At 43.9% G+C, this 25,307-nt stretch overlaps 1 protein-coding gene and 1 long non-coding RNA gene across 8 annotated transcripts in view; one reads left to right on the top strand and one right to left on the bottom strand.

The window, feature by feature from the left end:
- The first annotated feature begins 460 nt into the window (after positions 1–460).
- Positions 461–7,730, top strand: LOC138762629 (uncharacterized). The gene is made up of 2 exons (XR_011356987.1): positions 461–965; positions 7,033–7,730. It is a non-coding gene; the product is annotated as an uncharacterized lncRNA (long non-coding RNA).
- A 4,757-nt stretch (positions 7,731–12,487) lies between these two features.
- Positions 12,488–25,307, bottom strand: part of itpr1b (inositol 1,4,5-trisphosphate receptor, type 1b) — a 571,367-nt gene continuing 558,547 nt past the window's right edge. For all 7 annotated transcript variants that reach the window (XM_069936913.1, XM_069936916.1, XM_069936915.1 and 4 more), the window contains one exon: positions 12,488–13,491. In XM_069936913.1, coding sequence (XP_069793014.1) covers positions 13,405–13,491 — 87 coding nt within the window. In that variant the 3' untranslated portion in view covers positions 12,488–13,404. The remainder of the gene's footprint in view (positions 13,492–25,307) is intronic.

Genomic DNA, 25,307 nt, shown 5'->3' with positions numbered 1-25,307 from the left:
TCATTGTTTCTGACGATTGAAAATGCCCACGTTGAGGTGGCCGCTGTTGGGTCTGCCATGTCGGACCGTGCGGCGGCCAACATCAGTCCGTGTTTCGCACTCCCCCCTGCCTAATATTCAACCCACGGTTGAGGGGAGAAAGGGCGAGTCGAGGTGGCGAACCATTCGGGCGGAGATAGAAATGCCCTACCCCCCCCACCCCCCACCCCCAACCCAACATAGACTATATAAGGTGCAATGACGTGGAGCTTCCGCCCTCTGCGATTTCGCGAGGTCGTTACCATGAATTTTAATCACAGTCGCTGATCTGGATTGGATCCAGCAATTGCAGTGCATCCGAGGTTGCCCCCTCTGATTGGCCACGTTGCTGTCACGTGCCTCGCTGTTTCCAATCGCTCCATCCAACCAGCTCCTCCCCTTTATCATTAATAATAAAGTGTTTAATGCCAATGACTTCAAATGTCCCCGTGATTTATATTCATGGCTGCTTGGAACGGTGTTTAGGATATTACTTTTAATTCCGGGAGAAGCTTGGAGAGTTGTCAAAGCCCCCCGCTCGTGTCCGGAGCTGGAGCCCTCCGTTGAGTTCACGGATCACAGCGTCAAGTGGCGCGGGGGTGGGAGATTTGGCTCCTTCCGACCCTGCAAGAGCGACGCGATTGATCCCTTTCGTCCCGACCTTTCCCGAAGCCCCCGCCTTGTTAAAATATTGGACCAATGCTCCGTTGACAGTTCCCGACCAAATGTCAGCACCGCCTCCCAAGCGGTGGACACCGCACCGAATCATTCGGGCAATGGTGGTCCAGTCTTTCTCCGCTCTCATGCAGGCTTCACCCCGCAGAAGGGATTGGGGGATGGCGGTGGGAGCGGGCGGGACCCGAGAGTCACAGCTCCCTGGACTCGGGTTCGATCCCGACCGCTGGCGCTGAGTGGCCGCGCCTGTCCCCACACAGACGTGCCGGCAGGTAACTAGCCCCGAGTGTTAAGGTCAAACCTTCGAGGTCTCGTTGGAAATGCGGGGACAAATGACACGGAACATTAACAATCGAATGGGATGGGCGGAAGCGACTTCCTAGGTGTTATAAGGAAATGAGTTGCAAGAATGTACGTATTGACATGGTTCCAACCCACGTAATTTTGCCCGATCGCGTTCTCACAGGCTTAAACTCGCTATCAGTTCTGAGTACTGTTTATTTTCCTTCCCCAAACTCAGTGGACAAAACTTTCTGGGGATTTCCAACAACTGCACACTCGTCAGGGTCAAGTGGCCGGGGCAGTGCTGAACGTCCTTGGAAGCCGGTCGCTCAATCTCGCCCCCTCCAGGCAGGCACGAAAGAGCTTGACCTCTCAGCTTCTTTCTCTTGGTCACAGATCCCACCCAGCTTTCTACTTGCAGATGAAGGGGAATTGGAACTGCTCGCCTTGGGCCTTCCAGCGTCTATTTGCAAAGGCATCACATTCCCTTCTCTCACACTCGAGGTGTTGTCCCCCAAGGTTTGGTCTGTGATGCCAACCCCACCCCCCGGTGCAGTCGCGGCTGGGAGGTCCACGCATTGTCACCACGTGAGAGCCCCATCTGGCAGACACACGTCACTGTATCAATCATTGGATTATTTATTCACAGATCACATGGATCTTATCTCTCAAAGGCTTGCCACTATCCCAGGTGCAAATCACCCGCCTCCTTGCTGAATGCAGATTTGCAAGGAGCCTGTGGCCTCTCTCATCCACCAGCAGTTCCAGGGGATGCAGACACCCTCAACTGGTGGCAGGCCATCAACTGGGCGAAAGACGCACTGAAACCCATCAGTCTTTCAGCATCCTGAAATGTAGGCCCAGGAATGCTGCCGACTGCCACATTCCAGGCTGCAGGAGTACATGCTGAGGTTTGGTGCAGCCAGTGTGAGGGCACTGTGGGGAAGGACCAGAGTTTAGACTTTAGAGTCTTCCCATTACTTGGCATTGAGGGGCTGAGACCATGGCAAAGTCCCTCAAACAATGGGGGGGGGGGAGAGAGAGAAGCAACAGGATGCCACAGGGGTGGTAATGGGGTCTTTAGAGAACAAATGTAACAATGTACAGTTGATCAGAATGTATAGATAGCGCCTTTGGAAGACTACACAAAAGAGTCTGGAAAAACAACCAACTGAAAAACCTCACAAAGATAAGCGTGTACAGAGCCGTTGTCATACCCACACTCCTGTTCGGCTCCGAATCATGGGTCCCCTACTGGCATCACCTACGGCTCCTAGAACGCTTCCACCAGCGTTGTCTCCGCTCCATCCTCAACATCCATTGGAGCGCTTTCATCCCTAACGTCGAAGTACTCGAGATGGCAGAGGTCGACAGCATCGAGTCCACGCTGCTGAAGATCCAGCTGCGCTGGGTGGGTCACGTCTCCAGAATGGAGGACCATCGCCTTCCCAAGATCGTGTTCTATGGCGAGCTCTCCACTGGCCACCGTGACAGAGGTGCACCAAAGAAAAGGTACAAGGACTGACTAAAGAAATCTCTTGGTGCCTGCCACATTGACCACCGCCAGTGGGCTGATATCGCCTCAAACCGTGCATCTTGGCGCCTCACAGTTTGGCGGGCAGCAACCTCCTTTGAAGAAGACCGCAGAGCCCACCTCACTGACAAAAAGCAAAGGAGGAAAAACCCAACACCCAACCCCAACCAACCAATTTTCCCCTGCAGCCGCTGCAACCGTGTCTGCCTGTCCCGCGTCGGACTTGTCAGCCACCAACGAGCCTGCAGCTGACGTGGACTTTTACTCCCTCCATAAATCTTCGTCCGCGAAGCCAAGCCAAAGAAAGAAGAAATAGATATAATTGACTATGGGTGTAAAAAGATTTTGAATGGTTTTCTTTTTTGTAAATAATTTATTATGAATAAAGTTTAATTTTGAAAATATTCACCCATCAAGGGACCATCATTTGTACTACTCCCATTGAATCACACAGCATAGAAACAGCCAGTGGAGTTCATGCTGACAATCACACAACAATCCCATTTCTATTCCACCATCCACACCACAATTAAACCACTCACCCACCAACTCAGGACTATTTAAGAATCCAATCAATCCAGCAGTCTGCAATTTTGGGGGATGTTGGAGGGAACTGGAGAAACTCTGAGGAAACCCAAGAGAAAACATGCAAACTGCAGTCAGCCAGCACCCAAGATCCAGGTGGAACCCTGGGTTCAGGAGCTGAAAAGGCCATGGGTTTACTGGCTGTGGCACTGTGGTCTTGTAAGGTTAGGGCTGAAGTACGACAGCCCCCACTTGCATTGTCAGCTCATACCTGTATATTACAATGAGAAGACTCTCCAGTCTAGCTCATGCAGCCACTGCCCTAACATTTGTTTACAATCAAATATTTTTGAGATACATGTGTTTACTGCAACTGTGTTAGACAGAGGATGAGTATCCTTCCCTCAGTGAATCAGCTCCCAAAAACATGTGAGCTAATGTAATGGAATACTCTCTGTTTGCTGTCATGGATACAGTAGGACTCTAGCTCCACACCATCCATATTAATTTGCTTGCACACTTTAGATCTGGGCACCCTAAGTCTTACACTTTTGGAGTTTGAATGCACCTCCCAAACCTGCAATGAGTAGGTCAAGAGGACGAAGAAAGAAGTAAATCACGAGAATCTGTAGACCCTGTGGTTGAAGTAAAAACACAAAATGCTGGAGAAGCTCAGCAGGTCAAACAGTGTCCTTTTTGTGGCAAAGGCAAAGATACATAACCGATGTGAGTACATGGTTGTAGAAATTGAGAGCCGCAGAGGTTACAGATGGGGAGCAGTGAAAGAAGATCCAAAAGAACTCCCTTCAGAGAGCAACGGCAAACTTCTTCAGGGTAGGCATCCCTTCTCCTGCCTTTGCCACCCCCCTCCCCCCTACCTTTTTGTTCTAATACCTACCAGCATTCTCTCATACCTTGATGAAGGGCTCAAGCCTGAAATGTCAGTTATATATCTTTACCTTTGCTATATAAAGGACACTGTTTGACCTGCTGAGCTTCTCCAGCATTTTGTATTTTTAGGTCAAGAGTAAGAGGTGCACAGAATTACCTCCCTGCACAAGCTCTCCTGAAGATTGCACAGCTCCAGGACATGGAAGTATATTGCGACTCCATCACCACCTGTGTCCTGGAATTTTCTATTAAATGGACATACTTTCACACTTTAGAGCACAGCCAAAAGCAAACCACTGGAGGAACTCAGCAGGTCAGGCAGCATCTGTGGAGGGAAAGACTGAGATGAAATTTTGAGTTGAGGCCCTGCATAGAGTCCAGCAGTCAGAAAAGAGGTTCTCACCTTTGCAAAGATAGAGGAGTGGACAAGACACACTGGTCCACTAACTTCCAATGTCTAGAGACACTTCAAAGATAAATTTATATTCTAAGTATTCTCTTTCATATTGTTAGGTCCCCAAAAATCAATCAGATAATCTATTTTATTTTAAATGCTTGACATTTCATTTGAAAATGGGCATTTCCAGCATTGTAACCCTTCAGGAACTATTGGCTGAGATTCTGTGTTTCAGGGTCAGTATCCTTGAACTCAAGTGGTAGAGTTCTACCACTAGGCCAAAGATAATGTTGCTGATGAGTAAATATTTGATCATGTAACTCCAATAAGAATTTCCTTCCACTGTCATGGTCCTCGGTCACTTATAATGGATCTCAGAATGGGGGTTATTCATCAAGCATGAAATAAAATTTGATTTGACCATTTCCAGCACAGATTTGAGAATGATTCTCTGTGCAATGCCAATTAAGTTTTACTTTCTCAGTCAACTGTACCACAGAGGTCTTCCAGTGACTTCTGTTTTTGCTTCTGACTTGACACCTGTGGCTCAATGGGAGTGCACACATCTTTGAGTCAGCAAGGTCATAGGTTTAAGAATGCATTCTGGCACTTGAGAATAATACATACGCTGATGTCCCAGCACCGTCCTGAAGAAATACTTTAGCAGGACATGTCATTCTTACAATGAGAATGGCTACATGAGCTAGAGAATCTAGTTGTAATACATAAGTATGAGCTGATCATGACCTTCCTACTCTATCAGGTGGATTTGACTGGCAGATGATCATAAAAGCTAACATTTCGTGTGGTCATTCGCAGTATCCTTCTGTGGAAGATCACTTCTCGACATCTAAAGTTCAGACTTTTCCTTTTGCCTGCACAATTTTTCTTTTTGTGCAGAAATATCAGAAACACTGAGAAATGTTCCTTTCTCAAACGTTGGGCACTTCTGTCAAATCCCTCATTTAAATGAGCACAAAAGACATCCCAGAAGGAAGACGGATAATTATTGACAGAGAGGTAAGGAAGCTGGGGATAGAACACAAAACCTCAAATAAATTAACCATTTATTTGTTTTGGTTGCTCTGTGTTTGACTTCATATTCTTGACTGCCAAAACTTAACCAGCAGAACATATTTACTTCGGCCAGTTTTTTTTATTGACATGTCTGAATGTAATTTATTTAAATTATATTTCACTATAACATCCCTGTAAATTACTGTAATCTGTGAAAAAAACTCACTAACTTTTCTATCGGGGCTTCAGATACAAAAGCTTTAATAAATTTAAAACTTCTATAATGTTCCATTGCTAGGATCTTATTTTTCCCTTCACCAGATTTCCTCCAAAGACACCAGTTTATGTGGACATCAATTTACATGTGCAGGCCAATGAGTAGTTTATTGCCCATATAGTTGTAGAAGTACTCGAGCTGGCAGAGTCCGCAAGCATCGAATCCATGCTGCTGAAGACCCAACTGCGCTGGGTGGGTCACGTCTCCAGAATGGAGGACCATCGCCTTCCCAAGATCGTGTTCTATGGCGAGCTCTCCACTGGCCACCGAGACAGAAGTGCACCAAAGAAGAGGTACAAGGACTGCTTCAAGAAATCTCTTGGTGCCTGCCACATTGACCACCGCCAGTAGGCTGATTTCGTCTCCAACCGAGCATCTTGGCGCCTCACAGTTCGGCGGGCAGCAACCTCCTTTGAAGAAGACCGCAGAGCCCACCTCACTGACAAAAGACAAAGGAGGTAAAACCCAACACCCAACCCCAACCCACCAATTTTCCCTTGCAACCGCTGCAAATGTGCCTGCCTGTCCCACGTCGGACTTGTCAGTCACCAACGAGCCTGCAGCAGACATGAACGTACCCCTCCATAAATCTTTGTCCGTGAAGCCAAGCCAAAGAAAGAAGAAGTTGTAGTAAGGCTGCCTTATTGACTTTTAGTGTATCCAAACCATCACGAGAGAGAAGGGTTGAATTAACAGAATGAAGTCCTCTAATGGATTGGTGTGAAACCATCTTCTTAAGAATCATGTAATTTCTTTTAAAAACCATGCCAGTATTTCTGGCACTAGGATCTCAGCTTTGAGATGATGACTATGAAAAACAGATGGAGAAGAATCGTCACAGTTTGGGGGCTTCTCTGGTAGATAGCTGTTTTTGCTCCAGATTTCAGCATTTGCATTCTTTTGTGTGTCTCCAACATGGAGTGACTTCATCTTTTATTGAAACGGTTTTTTTAAACGTTTTTGATTTTCAAGTGGTTACAACTTTTATATCAGTTTTATATTTCAACGCACTCTTCATTCATTCACATGATGTGTTTTCTAATAGCTGGGACTGTTTGGTAATTAATGCTGAATTACAAATGTGTAAAGACAAAGTAATAGATAGAACCAAAGAAAGTGTAAGGACTGGATGGTCCAACTGGTTCTATTTAGCTTCTTGTGTTTTGGGGTCTGTTTATATACAATTATTGAAAATACATCAAGTCCGTTTCAGTCTTTGGTTTCTTGAAACAACTATTTAAAAAAACAATGAAGGCTTCAACTAATGGATTTTTTTTTTCTGGCTTCCAGCTATACTTACTTTTTTCTACTTAGTTGAAAAGCATGTTAAATTCCTATGTAAACATAAGCAAATTAAAGACATTTTGTGAATAAATTATACCCAGCTCCCAATTAACATTTATTTTTTCTCGTTAGATTCAGGCCACTAAACCTTGAACCAAAAGCACTAATAAAACAGATTATCTGATCCTTTTCGTATTGCCGGTGGCAGAACCTGGACATGTTTTGTGCGTAACTGTATTTTCCACATTAACCTGATGACTACATTTCAAAATGAACTTCTTTGGCTCCACAGTAGCTTGATTGAGAGATCAAGACTGCAGAATATGTTACATCAATACAAGTCTTTCTTTTACTACATGCCAATGCAAGTCAAGGCTTTTAAGGAACTTCAGTCAACTATTTCCATTGTTAAGAATTTCTTAAAGCAACAGGAAGGAGGAGAGAGCAAGAAACCCTTTTGGGTATTCCATTCTTTTTGTTTCAGTATCAAGGAGAGTGGGCAAATCACAACTAAACTGGCAGAAGGCTCAGTACCACTTCAGCGCAAGGAGAAAGGGAATCTGCAGTGTGAGATTCGAGTGCAAATTCTCGAGACTCCTTTCATCATACAAAGGAAGAGGACTGTTTTGCCCATCATCTGTGCCAGGTCTTTGATGTAACGATTCAATGTAGTAGTCTCATTTCCAAAGGAACAACACTCTCCATACCCAATTGTATTTAAATAGATTCCATTGCAGTGGTTCCCAACCAATGGGTTATGGCCCACTGGTGGGCCACAGCATGTTTTCAAGTTTGTTCTTTAAAAATGTTAAATAAAATACTTTAAATTAGATCAAGATGTTTTTCTTACAGAGCTGCCTTTGACTTGAAAATATTTCTCAGTCATTGCCACTAGTGGGCCAATGCATGTTAGGCTGGAAGCCAGGTGGGCCTTAGAATGTAAAAGGTTGAGAATCACTAATTCTAATCCATCAACATTTCTGCCAGGCATTAGATCTCACCAGCAGCCCTAGATTTTTTTTTAAGCTGATTATTTAAAAACTCTGACTTCTGGTTAGGTAAACCTGTGTCAGAGGAAATTGTTTCCCTGGCATTAGCATAATTTCAAATACATTTGGAAGAGTGGACCTAGATTTCCCTTGATGTTCTCTGATCCCAGGAGATTAATTCCCCCAGAGCCCAGTACAATTTGTGGAAAAGTCAAATAAACTTTTCCCATGATGAAACTTATTAAGTTTATACTTGAGATTCTTTGATTCTTCAATAAACTGTCAATCTACCCTCTCCAAGGCTTTGATATTGTTCCCAAATACGTTGGTCAAGTTAACTGGCCACTGAAAATTGCTACACATGTGTAGATGAATGGGAGAACCTGGAAGAGTTGATAGAAATGTGGGAAAATAAAATGGGATGTGCATTGGTATGATAGGTATGGACGGACTCAGGGGGACAAAGTGCCTTTTCTTTCATCATGCAGTTTTCTCCAAAACATGCTGCCCAGAATAAACGCGATTGCAGCTGAAATTTAACATGCAGTCTTCATTGTTTATATTCAATGCTTCATTTGTAAACTTTTGGATCTTATATGGTTCCAAATCCATTTCATTGCAAAATGGAGCAGAATCTGGGGTTCCAAGATGGCATTGGAGAGTTAGTAGCTGCAAAGCAGAGCTCCCAAGACAAAGAAGAAGAAAGACAGAAAAAATAAGATCCCCTTTTAAAAAAAGGTAAAGGAAGAAAGAAGTCATCGAAGAAATAAAGACACAAGAAAAAATGGGAAGAATAAATTGTTCTCTTAATTTTTTATTTTTCACACTGTGAACCATATCAATCAAAATACATACACAAACATTTCCCTCTTAAATATACAGTGGCATTTTCTCCCCTTTATTCCCCCCGACCTTCCCGCCCAAGAATAAATCGTTGAAGAGCATCGTCTCATGGAGGCAGCGAGAATGAGGCAGACCTTGGGCCCACGCAGCCATTGGTTGCCGTGGCAGCTGGAGCGGAGCCACAGTACGTCCCGTGGGATGAAAGCATGAAGTGCGAGGGGGGGTCAGGAAAGGGTTGCGAACAAGGAGGCAGGAATGCTGTTGGGTGACCGTGGAGGTTTGCGGGGGCCAGCAGGAGGCAGAACTGACTTGGGCCTGGAGAGAACAAGACACTCACCTGCTAAAGCTGACCCATGCGGGGACCAGAAGGAGACAACGATAGGTGCGTGAAGCATCAGGAATGGTGGGCTGCAGAACCAGGGAGGAGCTGGGACAGTGTGGGGAGCAGAAAGAGGTATGGGTAGCATCAGCCTGAAGACCTTGGAGGAGGAAGAGTCAGAAGGGGAGGGGGAAGAGTCAGAAGGGGAGGGGGAAGAAAGAAATGAACAAAATAGAAAGGTAGGGAGGAAAGTAAGTCAAAGGACAAAGGGAAGGTCTCGGGGTACAAGGTAAATTTGGATAAGAATGACATTGTGCCTCTGATGAAGGGAGATTATAGACAATATCAACAAGGGAGTCAATTCAAATGGCCACAATAAAGTATTAAATATCTGGGAATAAAAGTAGACAAAGACATGCAATTCATACAAACTCAATCATCTCCCTTTGCTCCCGAAGATTGAGGAAGACCTTGGTAGATGGTGGACAGAATTAGCTGTGTTAAAATGAAGGTGATGCCAAGGGTACAATATATATTTCAGTCATTAACCATTCCATTGCCCTAGGACTTCTTCAAGATGCTCAGTCTGAGAGTCCAGTGGAATGGTAAAATGGCTAGAATCTCCATGGAGAAGTTGACTTGGGATTACAAATTGGTGGGGGGGGGGGGGAAGAGGGCATTCAAATTCAAATTGCCTGATTTCAAAAAAAATTACTGGGTGGCCCAGGAAAAGTTTATTACCTCACTTTTAGAGGAAGTCCCCCCCCCACAGCAGGCAAATATTGGATGACATGTAGCCGGTGAAAAGATAGCAGGAGAGTTTATATATAAATAGGACACTAAATTAATTTCAAAGAAAACTGATAACCCTACAAAGTACTTTAGACATGGCAAAGAATAAATCAATGAATTGGATTGAAGCTGGGGATATCTCCCAAAACTCTCTTGACCCAGAATAACTTAATACCCATGACTCTGGACAATAAGATCCTGGACGCCTGGTGCCAGAAAGGGATCAGGTGTATTGAGAATTGTTACAAGTGAGGGCAGCTCAGGTCATTTGAGCAATAAAGGAATAAGTATGGTTCTGATAATGTTCTTCTGCTATTTGCAACTAAGATCTTTTTTAAGGGACAAATTGGGACCGTCTATGAACCTGCCTGGGTGTAGTGACATGGAAATTCTAATTCAAAGGGGGAATGTGCGTAAGTTTATTTCTATGATATACTTCCTATTTCAAAGTGAGAGCCTGAAGCTGGACTTACACAAGTTGAGGGAAAGGTGGGAGTTGGACTTGGGCATAATCCATGAGTGGTGCTGGTCAGATCTGTGTCTGGACAGCATGACAGCAGTCATTAATGCCTGGTACAGGTTGGTGCCATGCAACTTCCTGCATCTCACACAACAAAAACTACATAAATCCAAACCAGAAATTTCAGAAATGTGCTTTAGGTGTGGTATGGTGATTGGAACCTTTATCCATTCAACCTGGCTGTGTACAAAGGTGAGATCCTTCTGGGATGACTTGGGAGTCTTCTGAAAAAAATTGCAAAGGTGGATTTTCCATGAGATCTGCAATTGTACCTTCTAGGGAAATATTATAGACATGTTTTAGACTGTCCAGATACCAAATTCAGTTTGTGAAGGTCGCCTTGGCGGTAGCCAGGAAATGTATAGTGGTCACATGGAAGTCCAACTCTCAACTGAATACAACACGATGGAATATGGAAATGTAGAGTTACATTCCCCTGGAGAAAATTGAAGAGAGATGTGGCGCAGACGATGTGTCTATTAGCTGTTTTTTTTTTCTTTCAATGGCTTACCTTTAGTTATTTGGTCACCTTGGTTGTATTTTTTTCCTAGGCTTTTAATTTGTATAATTTATATGACTTTATTCTTAGTTATATTGGGGCAAAGGGGGATAAAAATGAACTCTGTATGTCATTCTGGTGTTGGAAGAGTTTGTATTGCGTGTTTGAATTTATAGGAGTCGTGGAAATCAAAAATAAAATATTCCAAAAAAAAGAGACAGGATCCGACTGGTGAGCCGAGGCTTTCGGGAGTGAAGGTAACAAATTATTTCATGTAAAGAGTCAAAGTTTAGGAATGCTCTTCCACAAGTGGCACTTGAAGAGAGTCCAATTGCTATTTTGAACATCTGAGATGGAAAGATGTTTAATTACAGAAGAAATAAAAGTAGGCGCTAGCTATCTGACCCTTTAAAACTTCATAACCATCTTGGTCAATTGTGTGTTTCTGGTCCAGTTTGCTACATGACCGCAGTAACTTATCATTTATTTTACTGTCCCAAAATCTTATTGACATTATCCTTGAATACAGTCAATAAATGAACATCTACAGATACCAAAGATTTACAATCCCTGTGTGCAAAGAAATCCCTCCTTCTCTCACCCCTAAATATTAACATTTACAACAGTCATTCTCAACAGGCACCCTACGGCCCTCCTGGCGGCTACAGCACATTTAAATAAAAGCCTTGATTTCTTTTCACCTCACTTAACAAAGTTTTTTTGCTTTTTATATAGTCAGCAGGAGAAAATAGAATTATGAACCAAAACTTCACTGCTTCACATCATTGGTTAATGGACCACGACATCTGGCTGCTCACCCTCCCACCTGAGAATACCGTGAACTTGATCTGAGATATCGCGGACCCTGGCACCAGGGAGACAACATACCATCCAGGATACTCTATCTCCTCCACAAAACCTCTTATCTGTCCCCCTAACTATAGAATCCCCTATCACTACAACTTGCCTCTTTTCCTCCATTCCCTTCTTAGCCATATGATTATACTCCATGTCAGAGACTCGATTGTTGTGGCTTGTGCCTGGTAGGTTGTCCTCCTCAACAGTATCCAAAATAGTACACTTGTTATTTAAGTGAACACCCACAGGGGTGCCTTGCACTGCCTTCTCTTTCCCTCTCCTGACTGTCACCCATCTACCTTTCTCCTGCCTCCTAGGTGTGATAGTGTCCCTGTAACTCCCGTCAATTACACCCTCTGCCTCCCAAATGTTCTGAAGTTCATCCAACCCCAGCTCCAATTCCTTAACTCGATATTTCAGGAGCTGCAGCTGGATGCACTTCTTACAAATGAAGTCATCAGGGATACTGCTAGAGGAGCGTTCCCATGCCTTGGCTGTGATATATATATATATATATATATATATATATATTCCTTTTGGATTACTACAACTCTCTGCCCTAATACGCTGGTAATGTGGCTCCTGCAAGAGGCACAAAACCAAAAACCTGAAAAAAAAGTTGACAATAGCTGATTTAAAGGGAAATGGACAAGGGAATGCTTGTGAAGTAAAGTTACAGATAATCTCAATGAATGGTGGATCAAGCTCAAGGCAACATGACCAACTCCAGGATCAAAATTAACCAGCAGTAAAGTCATACACCAAAGCAGCATTATATATTTATTAAATAGCTTTTCTTATGCATTGTACAACTGTCATATCACACTCAATTTGTATAATATTAGTGCTTTTTGTGTATATTTTCAGTCATTAACACTATGGTCTTGGTCATTGACTTGTCTGCCATCTGTAAACTGAGGTACTTATACAAAACTAAACTAAGGCAGCAAATATACAAAAATGTTTCCATTTGTCTTTTTTTCAGCTTCACTGAAAATAAACAAGTGGATATTCATTTAGCAAAAGACAATGTGGCTCCTCACAGGTAGTACACTTCAGTGTTCATCTACAAATGGAAAGTTACAATGAGTATTTTGCATATTCATTAGTCATATTGCACATCAACTTACAAAAATAGGACATTAAATACTGGTTACACTTAATTTTTTTCTGTACATACAAAACCCTCTGCCCAACTCATTATCCTGACAGTCAGTTCATCAAATGTGCTTTATTTTACTTTACAGCCATAAGTAGAGCCAGCGAGAGCAATCAGCACCTTACCCCATTCAGCCCCCCTTCTCCCAGCCCTAACATCTAATGTGGGTATGTCCCTTGCAATTGGCCAAAGTTGTACCAATGGGTCTTGGAATAAAGCTTGACCCTCTTCCCCACAATGAGAAACTAGCTCCACCACTGCCCACAACTCCGCTGCTTACAAATGGAGACTTGAAAGAACACCCATGATTCCATCTTTGGCAGTAATGGAAGCAGAACATCCCAACAGGGTGCGACAGGAAACAGTTCCTTAGGAATCTAGGTAACAGTAGCAAGAGACTAAAAAGTGTCTTTTTTTTAACCCTATGGTGCACACAAGTAAACATTTTGAAATCTTATACTGGTTCAGTAGTTGGGTGATAGATCCTGAGCCAAGCTATTTCAATCCAAAATGCCAACGTCCCAGTCAGGCTGGCTGCTGTGGGTTCACGTTCATATGCGGAGGATGCCCGAGGAGACCAATGCGTTGCTTTTGTTTCCTTTGTTCAGTCATCTTTTAAAATAAAATACAAGTTCCATTAGATCTCTTGAGAAATTTATATTCTCAGAAATATAACACATTAAAGCTGCTCAGATGATTTGAGTCAGACGATTTCATAATAGTTTATGTTGGCAGAACAACCTTCTTATTTGTATCTGGTCAGCTTCAACAGATTACTGAAAGTAGGGAGGGGCTTTGATGAAGTCTCATGTGATCTAGACCACAGTGTGAATAAATGTGCATAAGTTACTGCAAGTATACACTCTAGCAAGGCAAATTATTATCATCTTTCTTTTGCAAGCAGCTGTTCAATTATAATGCAATGAACAATTTACATTTTTGGAGGAGTACTGTTGGCTTGTACATTTCCTAGATTATTGTGGGAGGTGCTGCAGCTGTGCACACTATCCCTGAGCAAATATCTGTTAATAGGTGCACTCTTCCTCATTCTTTAAATAACTGGTGTACCACATTCAAAATAGCAGACAATGAGAGGGATCAATGTCTCTGTTTAGAAGCCAATGCCATCAGTATTAGTTTTCTCCATTGCTAGAACAAGACCAAATGTAAATTTGAAGAATGGCATGAACTGGGTCAACCAGCTGGATAGACTACAACCCAACAGCATCAACACCCAATGCTCCAATTTCAAGTAATCTTCTTCCTCTCCCGCTTCTTCTCACCCACCTGTATCCTCTCACAGAGACTTACTTTCCGACAAACCCCCCACTTCCAACCCCCCCTTACCAATTCCTTTCCCATTCTCCACCTTCTTGCCATCCATACACCCTTCCGATCCTCTTCCTTTCCCCTCTGTTCCCACCTGGCCATCATCCCTTCCTTCTTTGGTTCATCCAGGGTCCTTCCTTCAGCAACTGTCTCCACCTTCACTCTCCTGGGTCCATCTGCCTTCACTCTCCCCACTCCCCCTCTTTGCCTGTGTCTGCTTCCATCTATCTATTGCTTGTATTCCAACTCTACCCCTCCCAGTACGCCACATGTCTATCATCTTTCACCCATTCTTGGTCCACCTATTATCTACTGATCCCACCTCCTCTGTCTTAATACTGCCCACCTTTCCTCTCCTTTCTCAGTCCCTAAGCAGGGTTTTGACCCAAAACGTTGCCTGTCCATTTCCCTCCAAGGATGCTGCCTGACCCACTGAGTTCCTCCAGCAGTTTGCTTTATCTTTGCCATAAACTTTACAAAGTCTCCCCTAACATCAGATATTCACATTTTATCTTCATGTGTGTCAAGCTCTTTTAAAACAAGTAGGGTGCCTTGTTAGAACCAGGATTTGGGGATTGCTAACGAGCGTGAAAAGGGAGAAAGAGAGATATACACAACAAAGAGCTGTAGGCTTGAGCCCAGTGAAACAGAAGTAACCAAAAGCATGGGACCTATCTTAGTGGAGAATGGAATCAACCCACATTTTCACCTATTAGTTCAACCTTCATGTAAACATAACTGGAGAGTAGAAGGAGGGACACTCTGACCCTTCTTGGAATTTTACTGTCTTAAGCTTCAGTTGCTAAATCATACCAGCAATGTTCCCTAAAGCCGAGGTAACCTATTAACTGCCTGGCAACCCGTTGATCTGTCAGCTCATAACATATTGCCCATCATCCTGAATAATTGTACAAATGAGTTTCATTTTCCCAGCATTTCCTGACCGGCTAACACTTTTCTTCAATAAATAAACTCCCAACCAGTTACTGTGCTATAATAATGAAAAGGGTGTGCTATAAAGAACAAATGACAAAGGCCCATGCCAGGCCCCCACCCTATTTTTTCAATGTACATTTCTAAGCACAGAGGTACAAATGGAGTTGTTGAGATGGATACAGATAAAACATTGCGGCCTGCTGGTGAATGAGCGAGGTAGGAGAACAAGGAACTGTCAGCCCAGGAGAAAAGAAAAACCAGGAAGATTTGCATTTAACAAAAATATTTCACCTTCTTTCAAGATATCCCAAAGCAATTCCCAAACAATCAAACATGATACTTCACAACCAATGCAGAAAACTACGTAGATAATTGATGTGTGGCAGGCTCCAAAAGCCCCAGTGTGATATTATGCAAATAACCTGCGCTGACAGAGAGGAAAAAATTGGCTAGGATGCAGGGGCAAGTCCTGTATACTTTGAAATATTTGTATGCAATTTCTTATCCATGTGAAAGCAGAGACAGATCACAACTGAAAGACTGGACCTGTGGCAATGGAGCATCCCTTTGGTATCTCATTGGTCTATCAGCCAAGTCAACTCTCTGGATCGTGACCTGAATCCTATCAACACAGAGGCAGGAGCACCAATGCACAAGCATCGTTCCTGGAGCCACACACCAATAGCATCACGAAGAAAGCACACCAGTGCCTCTACTTCCTCAGGAGCTTGTGGAGATTTGGTTTGACATCAGAAAGCATGGCACATTTCTACAGATGTGTGGTGGAAAGTGTGTTGACTGGCTGCATCACGGACTGAAATGGGGACACCAAAACCACCAAGCATGAAGCCCTGAAAAAGGTAGTGGACACAGCCCAGGACATCACAGGGAAATCCCTTCCCACCATGGAGAACATCTATGGGGAACGCAGCCATCGGAAAGCAGCAGCAATCATCAAGGGTCCAAACCACACAGCACATACTTGTTTCTCATTGCTACCATCAGGAAAGAGGTCCAGGTGCCACAAGACTAACACCACCATGTTCAGGAACAGCTGTTACCCCTCCACCATCAGAATCCTCAATAACAAACTCAATCAGAGACTCATTCAAGGACTCTTATTTTGCACTTTTTGTCAGGTTTTTTTTTCTCCTCTCTGTCTTGCACAGTTGTTTACATTTTATTTGTTTACATGTGTACGTTGTGTACAGCTTTTTTTGCACTACCAATAAGTGGCAATTCTGCCTGGCCCAGAGGAAAAATAACCTCAGAGTTGTGTAATGTATGTACTCTGACAAGAAATTTGACAATCTTCTTTGATACATTGACAATGGGAAAGCCCTGGATGGTCAGAGTTTTGTTGGGCAAGGGTTCTGAGGAGTAAGAACAGGAAAGTGGACTTGGGGGGCAATCAGGCAGGATCTAAGAGAATGATGGGAGAGAGTGGAGGAACCACATCGTCTGCTCTTCCTCTTGAATAGGACCATTTACATTGTGGAGGAGATATTATCATCATTTCATCCCCAAAGGGATGCCCCCAAGCAGATGTACACACTAAACAAACTTGCCAGAATAGCCCCTTCAGGATGAGAGACTTGTACAAGGACAAAGAGGAGCTTTGTGTATACTTCAGGCTGTGAATCTTCGCATGAAAGAGATTCAACTGAAGGGGTATGGAGGTGATCTAGTGGACTGCATTTCCAGATTCAATGGACCTGGAACGTATTTCTCAAGTAACGTGATTGGAATAAATTTTCTCATCCTCAAAGTGCTAGTTGGTGGGATCCTGCTGAGCAGAACCTCCTGCTTCTTTTTTTTACATCAGAATCAGGATTTATTGTTGTGAAAAAGTCATGAAGTTTGGTGTTTTTTGGCAGCATCATGGTGCAACCATCTTACAACATTTACTATAAATAAAAAAATAGTGCACAAAAAGGCAGTGTCTTTGGTTCATTGATTATTCAGGAATCTGATGGCAATGGGGAAGAAGCTGTCCTTGTGCTAATCTTTAGGCTCCTGTACCTTTTTCCCCAATCGTAGCAGAGTGAAGAGGGCATGGCCTGGGTGGTGGGTGTCTTTGAGGATAGAAGCTGCTTTTTTTAAAGATACCACCTCATGTAGATGTCCTTGATGGAGTGAAGTCTGATGCCTGTGATGTCGCAGGCCGAGTTAACAACCCTCTGGAGTTTATTCTTGTCCTGAGAGTTGGCACCTCCATACCATGCAGTGATGCAACCAGCCAGAATGCTCTCCATGGTACACCTGTAGAAGTTTTTGAGAGTTTTCAGTGACAGACTGAACCTCCTCAGACATCTCAAAGTATTGACAATGGGAAAGTCATTGTCGCTGGAGAGCCTGCCTTGTGATTGCATCAACATGGAGGTTCGAGGACAGATCCTCAGAGATGTTGACACCCAGGAATTTGAAGTTCTTGACCCTCTGCACTACTGAGCCCTCGATGAGGACTGGGTCATATTCCCCTGACTTCCTCCTGGTCCACAATAATCTCCTTAGTTTTGCTATTGTTGAGCGCAAGGTTGTTGTCGTTACACCATTCAACGAGCTTATCTATCTCCCTCCTGTACTCTTCCTCATTGCCGTATGTGATTCTGCCAACAACTATAGTGTCATCGGCACCACAGCAATAGCACAAATCAATAGCACCTCAGCCAAATGAATTGACTTTTGAAAAGCACCTTCAAATGCCACGACATCAGAAAATATGGTGTATTCTCTGTGTAAAAAAAATACTACCCCTGACATCATCCTTAAAACTGCCCTTCAATCTACGCCCTCATTTTCTAGTTCTTCTTTGGCAGTCCCTTGGGATGGAGGATGACTTGCTGATGAGGCCAAACTGCAGACATGAAAGGTAATGCCTGATGAAATAGGTGTGCTGTTTTTTTTAACATGGAGGATCCAAGCACATTCTGGAATCTTTTCCTCTGTCTACCTGGTTTTCACTTCCCATGTGTGCGTGCTTGGAGAGTCCAGTGTCAGGCGTATGAATGATGTGGCCTGTCCAATGTAGTGAAGTGTAACTATAGTTTCAATATCGGGAGTTATTGCTTGGGAAGGATAATGATGTTATCTTGTTTATGGAACAGTACAGGACAGGGGCAGAACATGATCTCCAAATCAAACTAAAGCTCTGCTTTTACGGCTGATAGATAACCTTCCATCCCCTTCATAGCCATGTGTCTATGTTTTTCTTTGGCTTGGCTTCGCGGACGAAGATTTATGGAGGGGGTAAAAAGTCCACGTCAGCTGCAGGCTCGTTTGTGGCTGACAAGTCCGATGCGGGACAGGCAGCCACGATTGCAGCGGTTGCAAGGGAAAATTGGTTGGTTGGGGTTGGGTGTTGGGTTTTTCCTCCTTTGCCTTTTGTCAGTGAGGTGGGCTCTGCGGTCTTCTTCAAAGGAGGTTGCTGCCCGCCAAACTGTGAGGCGCCAAGATGCACGGTTTGAGGCGTTATCAGCCCACTGGCGGTGGTCAATGTGGCAGGCACCAAGAGATTTCTTTAGGCAGTCCTTGTACCTTTTCTTTGGTGCACCTCTGTCACGGTGGCCAGTGGAGAGCTCGCCATATAACACGATCTTGGGAAGGCGATGGTCCTCCATTCTGGAGACGTGACCCATCCAGCGCAGCTGGATCTTCAGCAGCGTGGACTCGATGCTGTCGACCTCTGCCATCTCGAGTACTTCGACGTTAGGGGTGTAAGCGCTCAAATGGATGTTGAGGATGGAGCGGAGACAACGCTGGTGGAAGCGTTCTAGGAGCCGTAGGTGGTGCCGGTAGAGGACCCATGATTCGGAGCCGAACAGGAGTGTGGGTATGACAACGGCTCTGTATACGCTTATCTTTGTGAGGTTTTTCAGTTGGTTGTTTTTCCAGACTCTTTTGTGTAGTCTTCCAAAGGCGCTATTTGCCTTGGCGAGTCTGTTGTCTATCTCATTGTCGATCCTTGCATCTGATGAAATGGTGCAGCCGAGATAGGTAAACTGGTTGACCGTTTTGAGTTTTGTGTGCCCGATGGAGATGTGGGGGGGCTGGTAGTCATGGTGGGGAGCTGGCTGATGGAGGACCTCAGTTTTCTTCAGGCTGACTTCCAGGCCAAACATTTTGGCAGTTTCCGCAAAGCAGGACGTCAAGCGCTGAAGAGCTGGCTCTGAATGGGCAACTAAAGCGGCATCGTCTGCAAAGAGTAGTTCACGGACAAGTTTCTCTTGTGTCTTGGTGTGAGCTTGCAGGCGCCTCAGATTGAAGAGACTGCCATCCGTGCGGTACCGGATGTAAACAGCGTCTTCATTGTTGGGGGTCTTTCATGGCTTGGTTCAGCATCATGCTGAAGAAGATTGAAAAGACGGTTGGTGCGAGAACACAGCCTTGCTTCACGCCATTGTTAATGGAGAAGGGTTCAGAGAGCTCATTGCTGTATCTGACCCGACCTTGTTGGTTTTCGTGCAGTTGGATAATCATGTTGAGGAACTTTGGGGGACATCCGATGCGCTCTAGTATTTGCCAAAGCCCTTTCCTGCTCACGGTGTCGAAGGCTTTGGTGAGGTCAACAAAGGTGATGTAGAGTCCTTTGTTTTGTTCTCTGCACTTTTCTTGGAGCTGTCTGAGGGCAAAGACCATGTCAGTGGTTCCTCTGTTTGCGCGAAAGCCGCACTGTGATTCTGGGAGAATATTCTCGGCGACACTAGGTATTATTCTATTTAGTAGAATCCTAGCGAAGATTTTGCCTGCAATGGAGAGCAACGTGATTCCCCTGTAGTTTGAGCAGTCTGATTTCTCGCCTTTGTTTTTGTACAGGGTGATGATGGTGGCATCACGAAGATCCTGAGGCAGTTTACCTTGGTCCCAACAAAGCTTGAAAAACTCATGCAGTTTGGCATGCAGAGTTTTGCCACCAGCCTTCCAGACTTCTGGGGGGATTCCATCCATACCTGCTGCTTTGCCACTTTTCAGTTGTTCGATTGCCTTATATGTCTCATCCAGGGTGGGAACCTCATCCAGCTCTAGCCTTAGCGGCTGTTGAGGGAGCTGGAGCAGGGCGGAATCTTGGACTGAGCGGTTGGCACTGAAAAGAGATTGGAAGTGTTCTGACCATCGGTTGAGGATGGAGATCTTGTCGCTGAGGAGGACTCTGCCGTCTGAGCTGCGCAGCGGGCTTTGTACTTGGGGTGAGGGGCCGTACACAGCCTTTAGAGCCTCGTAGAAACCCCTGAAGTCGCCAATGTCCGCGCTGAGCTGTGTTCGTTTGGCGAGGCTAGTCCACCACTCATTTTGGATCTCCCGGAGTTTGCGCTGAAGATGGCTGCATGCGCGACGGAAGGCTTGTTTCTTCTCTGGACAGGACGGCTTTGTAAGGTGAGCCTGGTGGGCAGCTCGCTTCTTTGCCAGCAGCTCCTGGATATGTAGAAGCCTATTAAATCCTACTATTGTATTTTTCCCTCCACTACTTCCAACCCTGTTTCAGGTACCTACCACTTTCTGTGTAAAATATTTGTCCTGCCTATCTTCCATCAACTTCCTCCCCCTCTCCTTGAATGCACGTCCACTAATGTGAGGCGCTATCCTGGGGAATCGATTCTGATGGACAATCTGATCAAAGCCTCTCATGATTTTATCAGGTCGACACTCAGCATCCAACACTCCAGAGAAAGCCACCCGTTTGACCAATTTCAAACCATAACCCCTAAACCAGGCATTATTCTGGTAAACCTATTTCAATGCCCTTTCCAAAGGCGCCACATCTTTCAATTTCAAGGTGAAATTGTGCTCCTTTAAGGCCTGCAGCTTGTGTGTTTTTTTTTTAAACACAAGTGTTTTCAACCAAGATGAAGCTGATTTGCACCCTTTGAGAGGAACACTCGCTTCCTTCGATAAGATCTATCGCACAAAGCTGTGACATGATTTGACACAATTCTCGACTTCAATCAGACTTTTGCAAGGGTTTCCTGAAATTTCAGGACAGTTTTCAGAAACTGCGAGAAGGCGCACGAGGTTTGGACTGAAGGTGGAATTCTGCAAAACAAACAAGTACCAAGTTGGACACACTGATCTGTTCTCCATGCCCCATCTTATATTGCCCCAACTCTAGTGTGCTAGCACCAGAATCAGCTTGTAGTAATGGGTTTTGCTGTTGTCCAGTGTATTGGAAAACAGAAGTCTTCATTACATAACCTGATACTTTAGGAAACAATGGCTTTCATTATCTCAGGACATTCCAATGCACTTTATAGACATTTAAATTTTGAACGCTTGACATATGACAGTTTTGAGGAATTGGTGGTTGTGCGGATTCCTTCCATTTTACAGGGAGCTGTGGAATACATGACACTGGGCAAACTGGCTGCTAAACCATGGCAGAGAACACAGATCCTGGAAATGGCCCGATACTGGCTTGTCCATCACAATAATCACTGGTGTCTGCCTGGTGTAGTCATATTTGGCATGTCGATGGTCAGACAATGATAGATGAAGCCAATCTTGCTTGGCTAAATGTATGAGTAGATCCTAGCAACAATTTGCCCTGGATCAAAAGAACAACAGGAATTTATCAGTTTGCTCATGGTTCTATTGGAAGATTCTTTCCCCTCACTACTTGAAGTAGCATTGAGATATTGGCCCTGACTGCAATGCTGTCAGTATCTATCTTACGGTCATAAATCAGAGTTCTTTGCCAGTCCCTTGGGATCGAGGATCTTGCTGATGCGGGAAAACCACAGATCTTCCACAGATGGGAAAGGTACTGCCTGATGGTGCAGGTGTGCTGTTCTTTTTTTTAAATGGTAAGAAGGCTTTGAGGATATTCTTGAATTTTTCCTCGAACTGCCTGGCTACCTCTTCCCATGAAGCAGAACAAACCTCCTGAAGCAACTTGCCTAATGATGAGTAGCAATTCCAAGGTACCTGCCTTGTCATCAGAAGTCCTCAAGTGGGCTTCAGTTGCAGAGGAAGAGGGGAGAGGGTGAGCTGGAACTTCAATATCTGAGATCTTGGCAGTGCACCTCTTGGTTTTGTTTACAATCTGCAAAGTCTGTGTTTTCTGGAGTTGAAATTGAATTGGTTTTGTATTATCCACCCTTTAATTTTTAAAAAACATTTAGACATTCAGCATGAGAACAGGCCCTTCCTGCCCACAAGCCGATGCCACCAAATACCTCAATTAACTTACAACCCCCATACAATTTGGAGGATGGGAGGAAGCCAGAGCACCCGGAGGAAACCCATGCAGACACAGAGAGAATGCACAAACTCTTTACAGACAACACAGGATTCGAATCCCGGCCATTGGTGCTGTAACAGCACTGCCCTTACTGATACGCTAATCACGCTGTCCCTTCTTCTAGAATTATTTAAACACACCAGTCAAAATGACTCCCATTTTATTTTTCATTTAAGTTTTTCAGAAGTGTTTTAAACTTCATCTCTGTTTTATCAAAGTATTGAGGTAAAATAGTGGGGGAAATTACATAAAATCATTAAAAAAATAGATTATTCTTTTAGCAATCCTGTCTTAATTCTGTCTCCTTCAGTTGAAGCCAAGGACAGACTGCCTTGACTGACAGTTTCCAAAGGGTGGATGGTATCTGAAATTTAATTCCATTCCATGTGGAATGGAAGTTGTCTTCTACCATTGCACAGAGAAGAACCAGTCAATGGCTATCAGCTAATTAAAACAATAATTAAATTCATCAAGTCCTCCAACTGGAGCTGGGAGATAATTTCTGGTGCATAACTCAAAATGAAAAGATATGTTGATATCAAAGGCTCACAAAAACCTGAATTTTAGCCCAGACTTCAGACCAGGATTTTGCAGAGCCATAAGTACATTGCTATTTCAAATTTCCTCTTAGAGCAACATGGATAAGATAGCAGTTAACACATTGCTATTACAGCCGCAGCGACCTGGGTTTGAAACGGCTGCTGTCTGTAAAGAGTTTATACATTCTACCGTTACTTGTGTGGGTTCCTTCTTTCTGGGTGGTCCCATTTCTTCCCACGTTTCACAGTCGTACGAATATGGTAGGTTAATTGGTCACATGGGTGTATTTGGCAGGCTTGTGGGCTTGAAGAGCCTGTGACTGTGTTGCAACGCTAAATTAATTTTTTTAAATTAAAAAATTAATTGGGACGGCACGGTTAGTGCAACGCTATTACAGCGCTGGCGACCCAGGTCTGAATCCAATGTTGTCCGTAAGGAGTTTCTCCTCATGTCTGCATGGGCTTTCTATGGGTGCTTCAGTTTCCTCCCTCCCTTCAAAACATAGGTTAATTGGGGTATTTGGGCGGCATGGGCTCATGGGCCAGAAGGGCCCATTACCATCCTGTATGACTAAATAATAAAAATGAAGGCACACTTGAAGTGGACTAAAAGTGCCGTGCCATCATGGAGCAGGTGCACAGGATGTGTTTCCCTCCAACATTGGAACACAAGTTTCCTCCTACATTTCTACAATTAAGCTGGTTTACTGGAACTGTACTCCAGTCAGCATTCACTTTTCAAAGTTTCTTTCCAATGACAGTGAAGAGAGAGAGAGAGATTTTCTCTGTGCTATCGTCACGTTTGGAAAACTACCAAGACCTATTCATTTTGCTTGTTTTGCAATTAGTCACCATTTACGATGATCTTGATCATAGTGATTAATGGAAACCCTGTCGTTTTTTTAACCTGCTTTCTCAAAAGACGGTATTGTATACCTGTATGATGCAGCAAGAAATGATGAGGGAGTGTAACCTGGCACAGTATATCTGATCTTAAACACAAGCTCTTAGACACAGTAACTAAACCATATGTTCAGCAAGAGACTTCAGGGCTTCATCCAGCTGAAGCAATGTCATTGTTTGATGGGTATAAAACCCATCAACAATATGAAGGTTGTATTTCAAAAGTTGCAAGGATCTTCTCTTGAAAGAATATGGCATTGAATTCTTTGGTGGGAGAGGGGGGGTTCTGGGGGGAAGACACTGCATTCATCTTAATAAATAAGTTCACGAAACAGAAGGACAACAAATTTACCTCAGCAAAAGGGAAGGGAATAATCATATTGATGCAGCTTTGACAATCAATAGAATGAATTGAAAAATGGCGAGCCCATTTTGCTTGGCTACATTTTTTCAATGTGGTTCAATCTGAGCTGTTGGACTTAAAAGAATTTGTAGCTGTGGCACACACTGAGACAAAAGATAAACTGTGATTTTACGCAGGAGTCAGATTGGGCAGGAGATCCTCAGTTTCAGGTTGCACGTTCAAGGCTCGGGTTTACTGTAAGTACCATTTATTTTCAGTTCTCACAGGTTTAGAAATGAGTCATATCCATCTTTAAAGTTGTTTTCTGAATCACCATTTACATACAAATTGAATTATGTTTAAGAATGTGCATTTTGCCAAAGATTTTACAGATTTTAATTCCATCGATTTTAAAAGATTAAGGGCAGAAGGAGGGCATAATAAACTTTGAGCCGGAACCTGACGAAGGGTTCCTCCACTAGGTTGTATGTTGCTCCAGATTCCAGCATCTGCAGTCTCTAGAATGCATCACATCATTTAACCCACACTTAAAAGCAAAGTCAATTGCTATAGAAGCCCCAGTGTCACTTCTGCCATGAATCAAGAGTTGATTGACACAAAATGACAACCAAGTGATGGAAACACTCAGCAAACTAACAGGATTGTGGAGAGTGAAGCAGTTTAATAATTCAGGCCAATATTCATCATTGACCAAAAATATTCATTTTTTTTCCTGTCTTTGCAGATGCCTCCTCTACTCCCCATACACCCATGATTATGGCCAAACTCATCTGTATATTCAAAAATGACATCACCATCACAGGCCAGATCTCAAGGATGTCAGAATATAGAAGGGAGCTCGAGAGACTAGTTGTTTAGTGCAAGGGTCACAACCTCTCTGTCAGTGTCAGCAAGACTAAGATGTTGGCCACTGACTTCCAGAAGGCAGCTGGAGCTCATTCCCTTGTCTGCATCAACAGTGCAGAGGTAGAGATTGTAGACAGCTTTAAGTGACTGGGATAAACATCTCTGGTTCAGCCACGGGGTGTGGTGGCTATAAAAAGCGCACCAACAGCTTTATTTCCTCAGAAGCCAGAGAGAAACTGAAGAAAGTTGTGAATGCAGCTCAGACCACATCACAAAC

Source organism: Narcine bancroftii, chromosome 5 (assembly GCF_036971445.1).
Source record: "Narcine bancroftii isolate sNarBan1 chromosome 5, sNarBan1.hap1, whole genome shotgun sequence".
In the NCBI taxonomy this organism is placed as follows: Eukaryota; Metazoa; Chordata; class Chondrichthyes; order Torpediniformes; family Narcinidae; genus Narcine; species Narcine bancroftii.
Note: the sequence above shows the minus strand (reverse complement) of the source record. Positions and strands in the feature narration are given on the sequence as shown.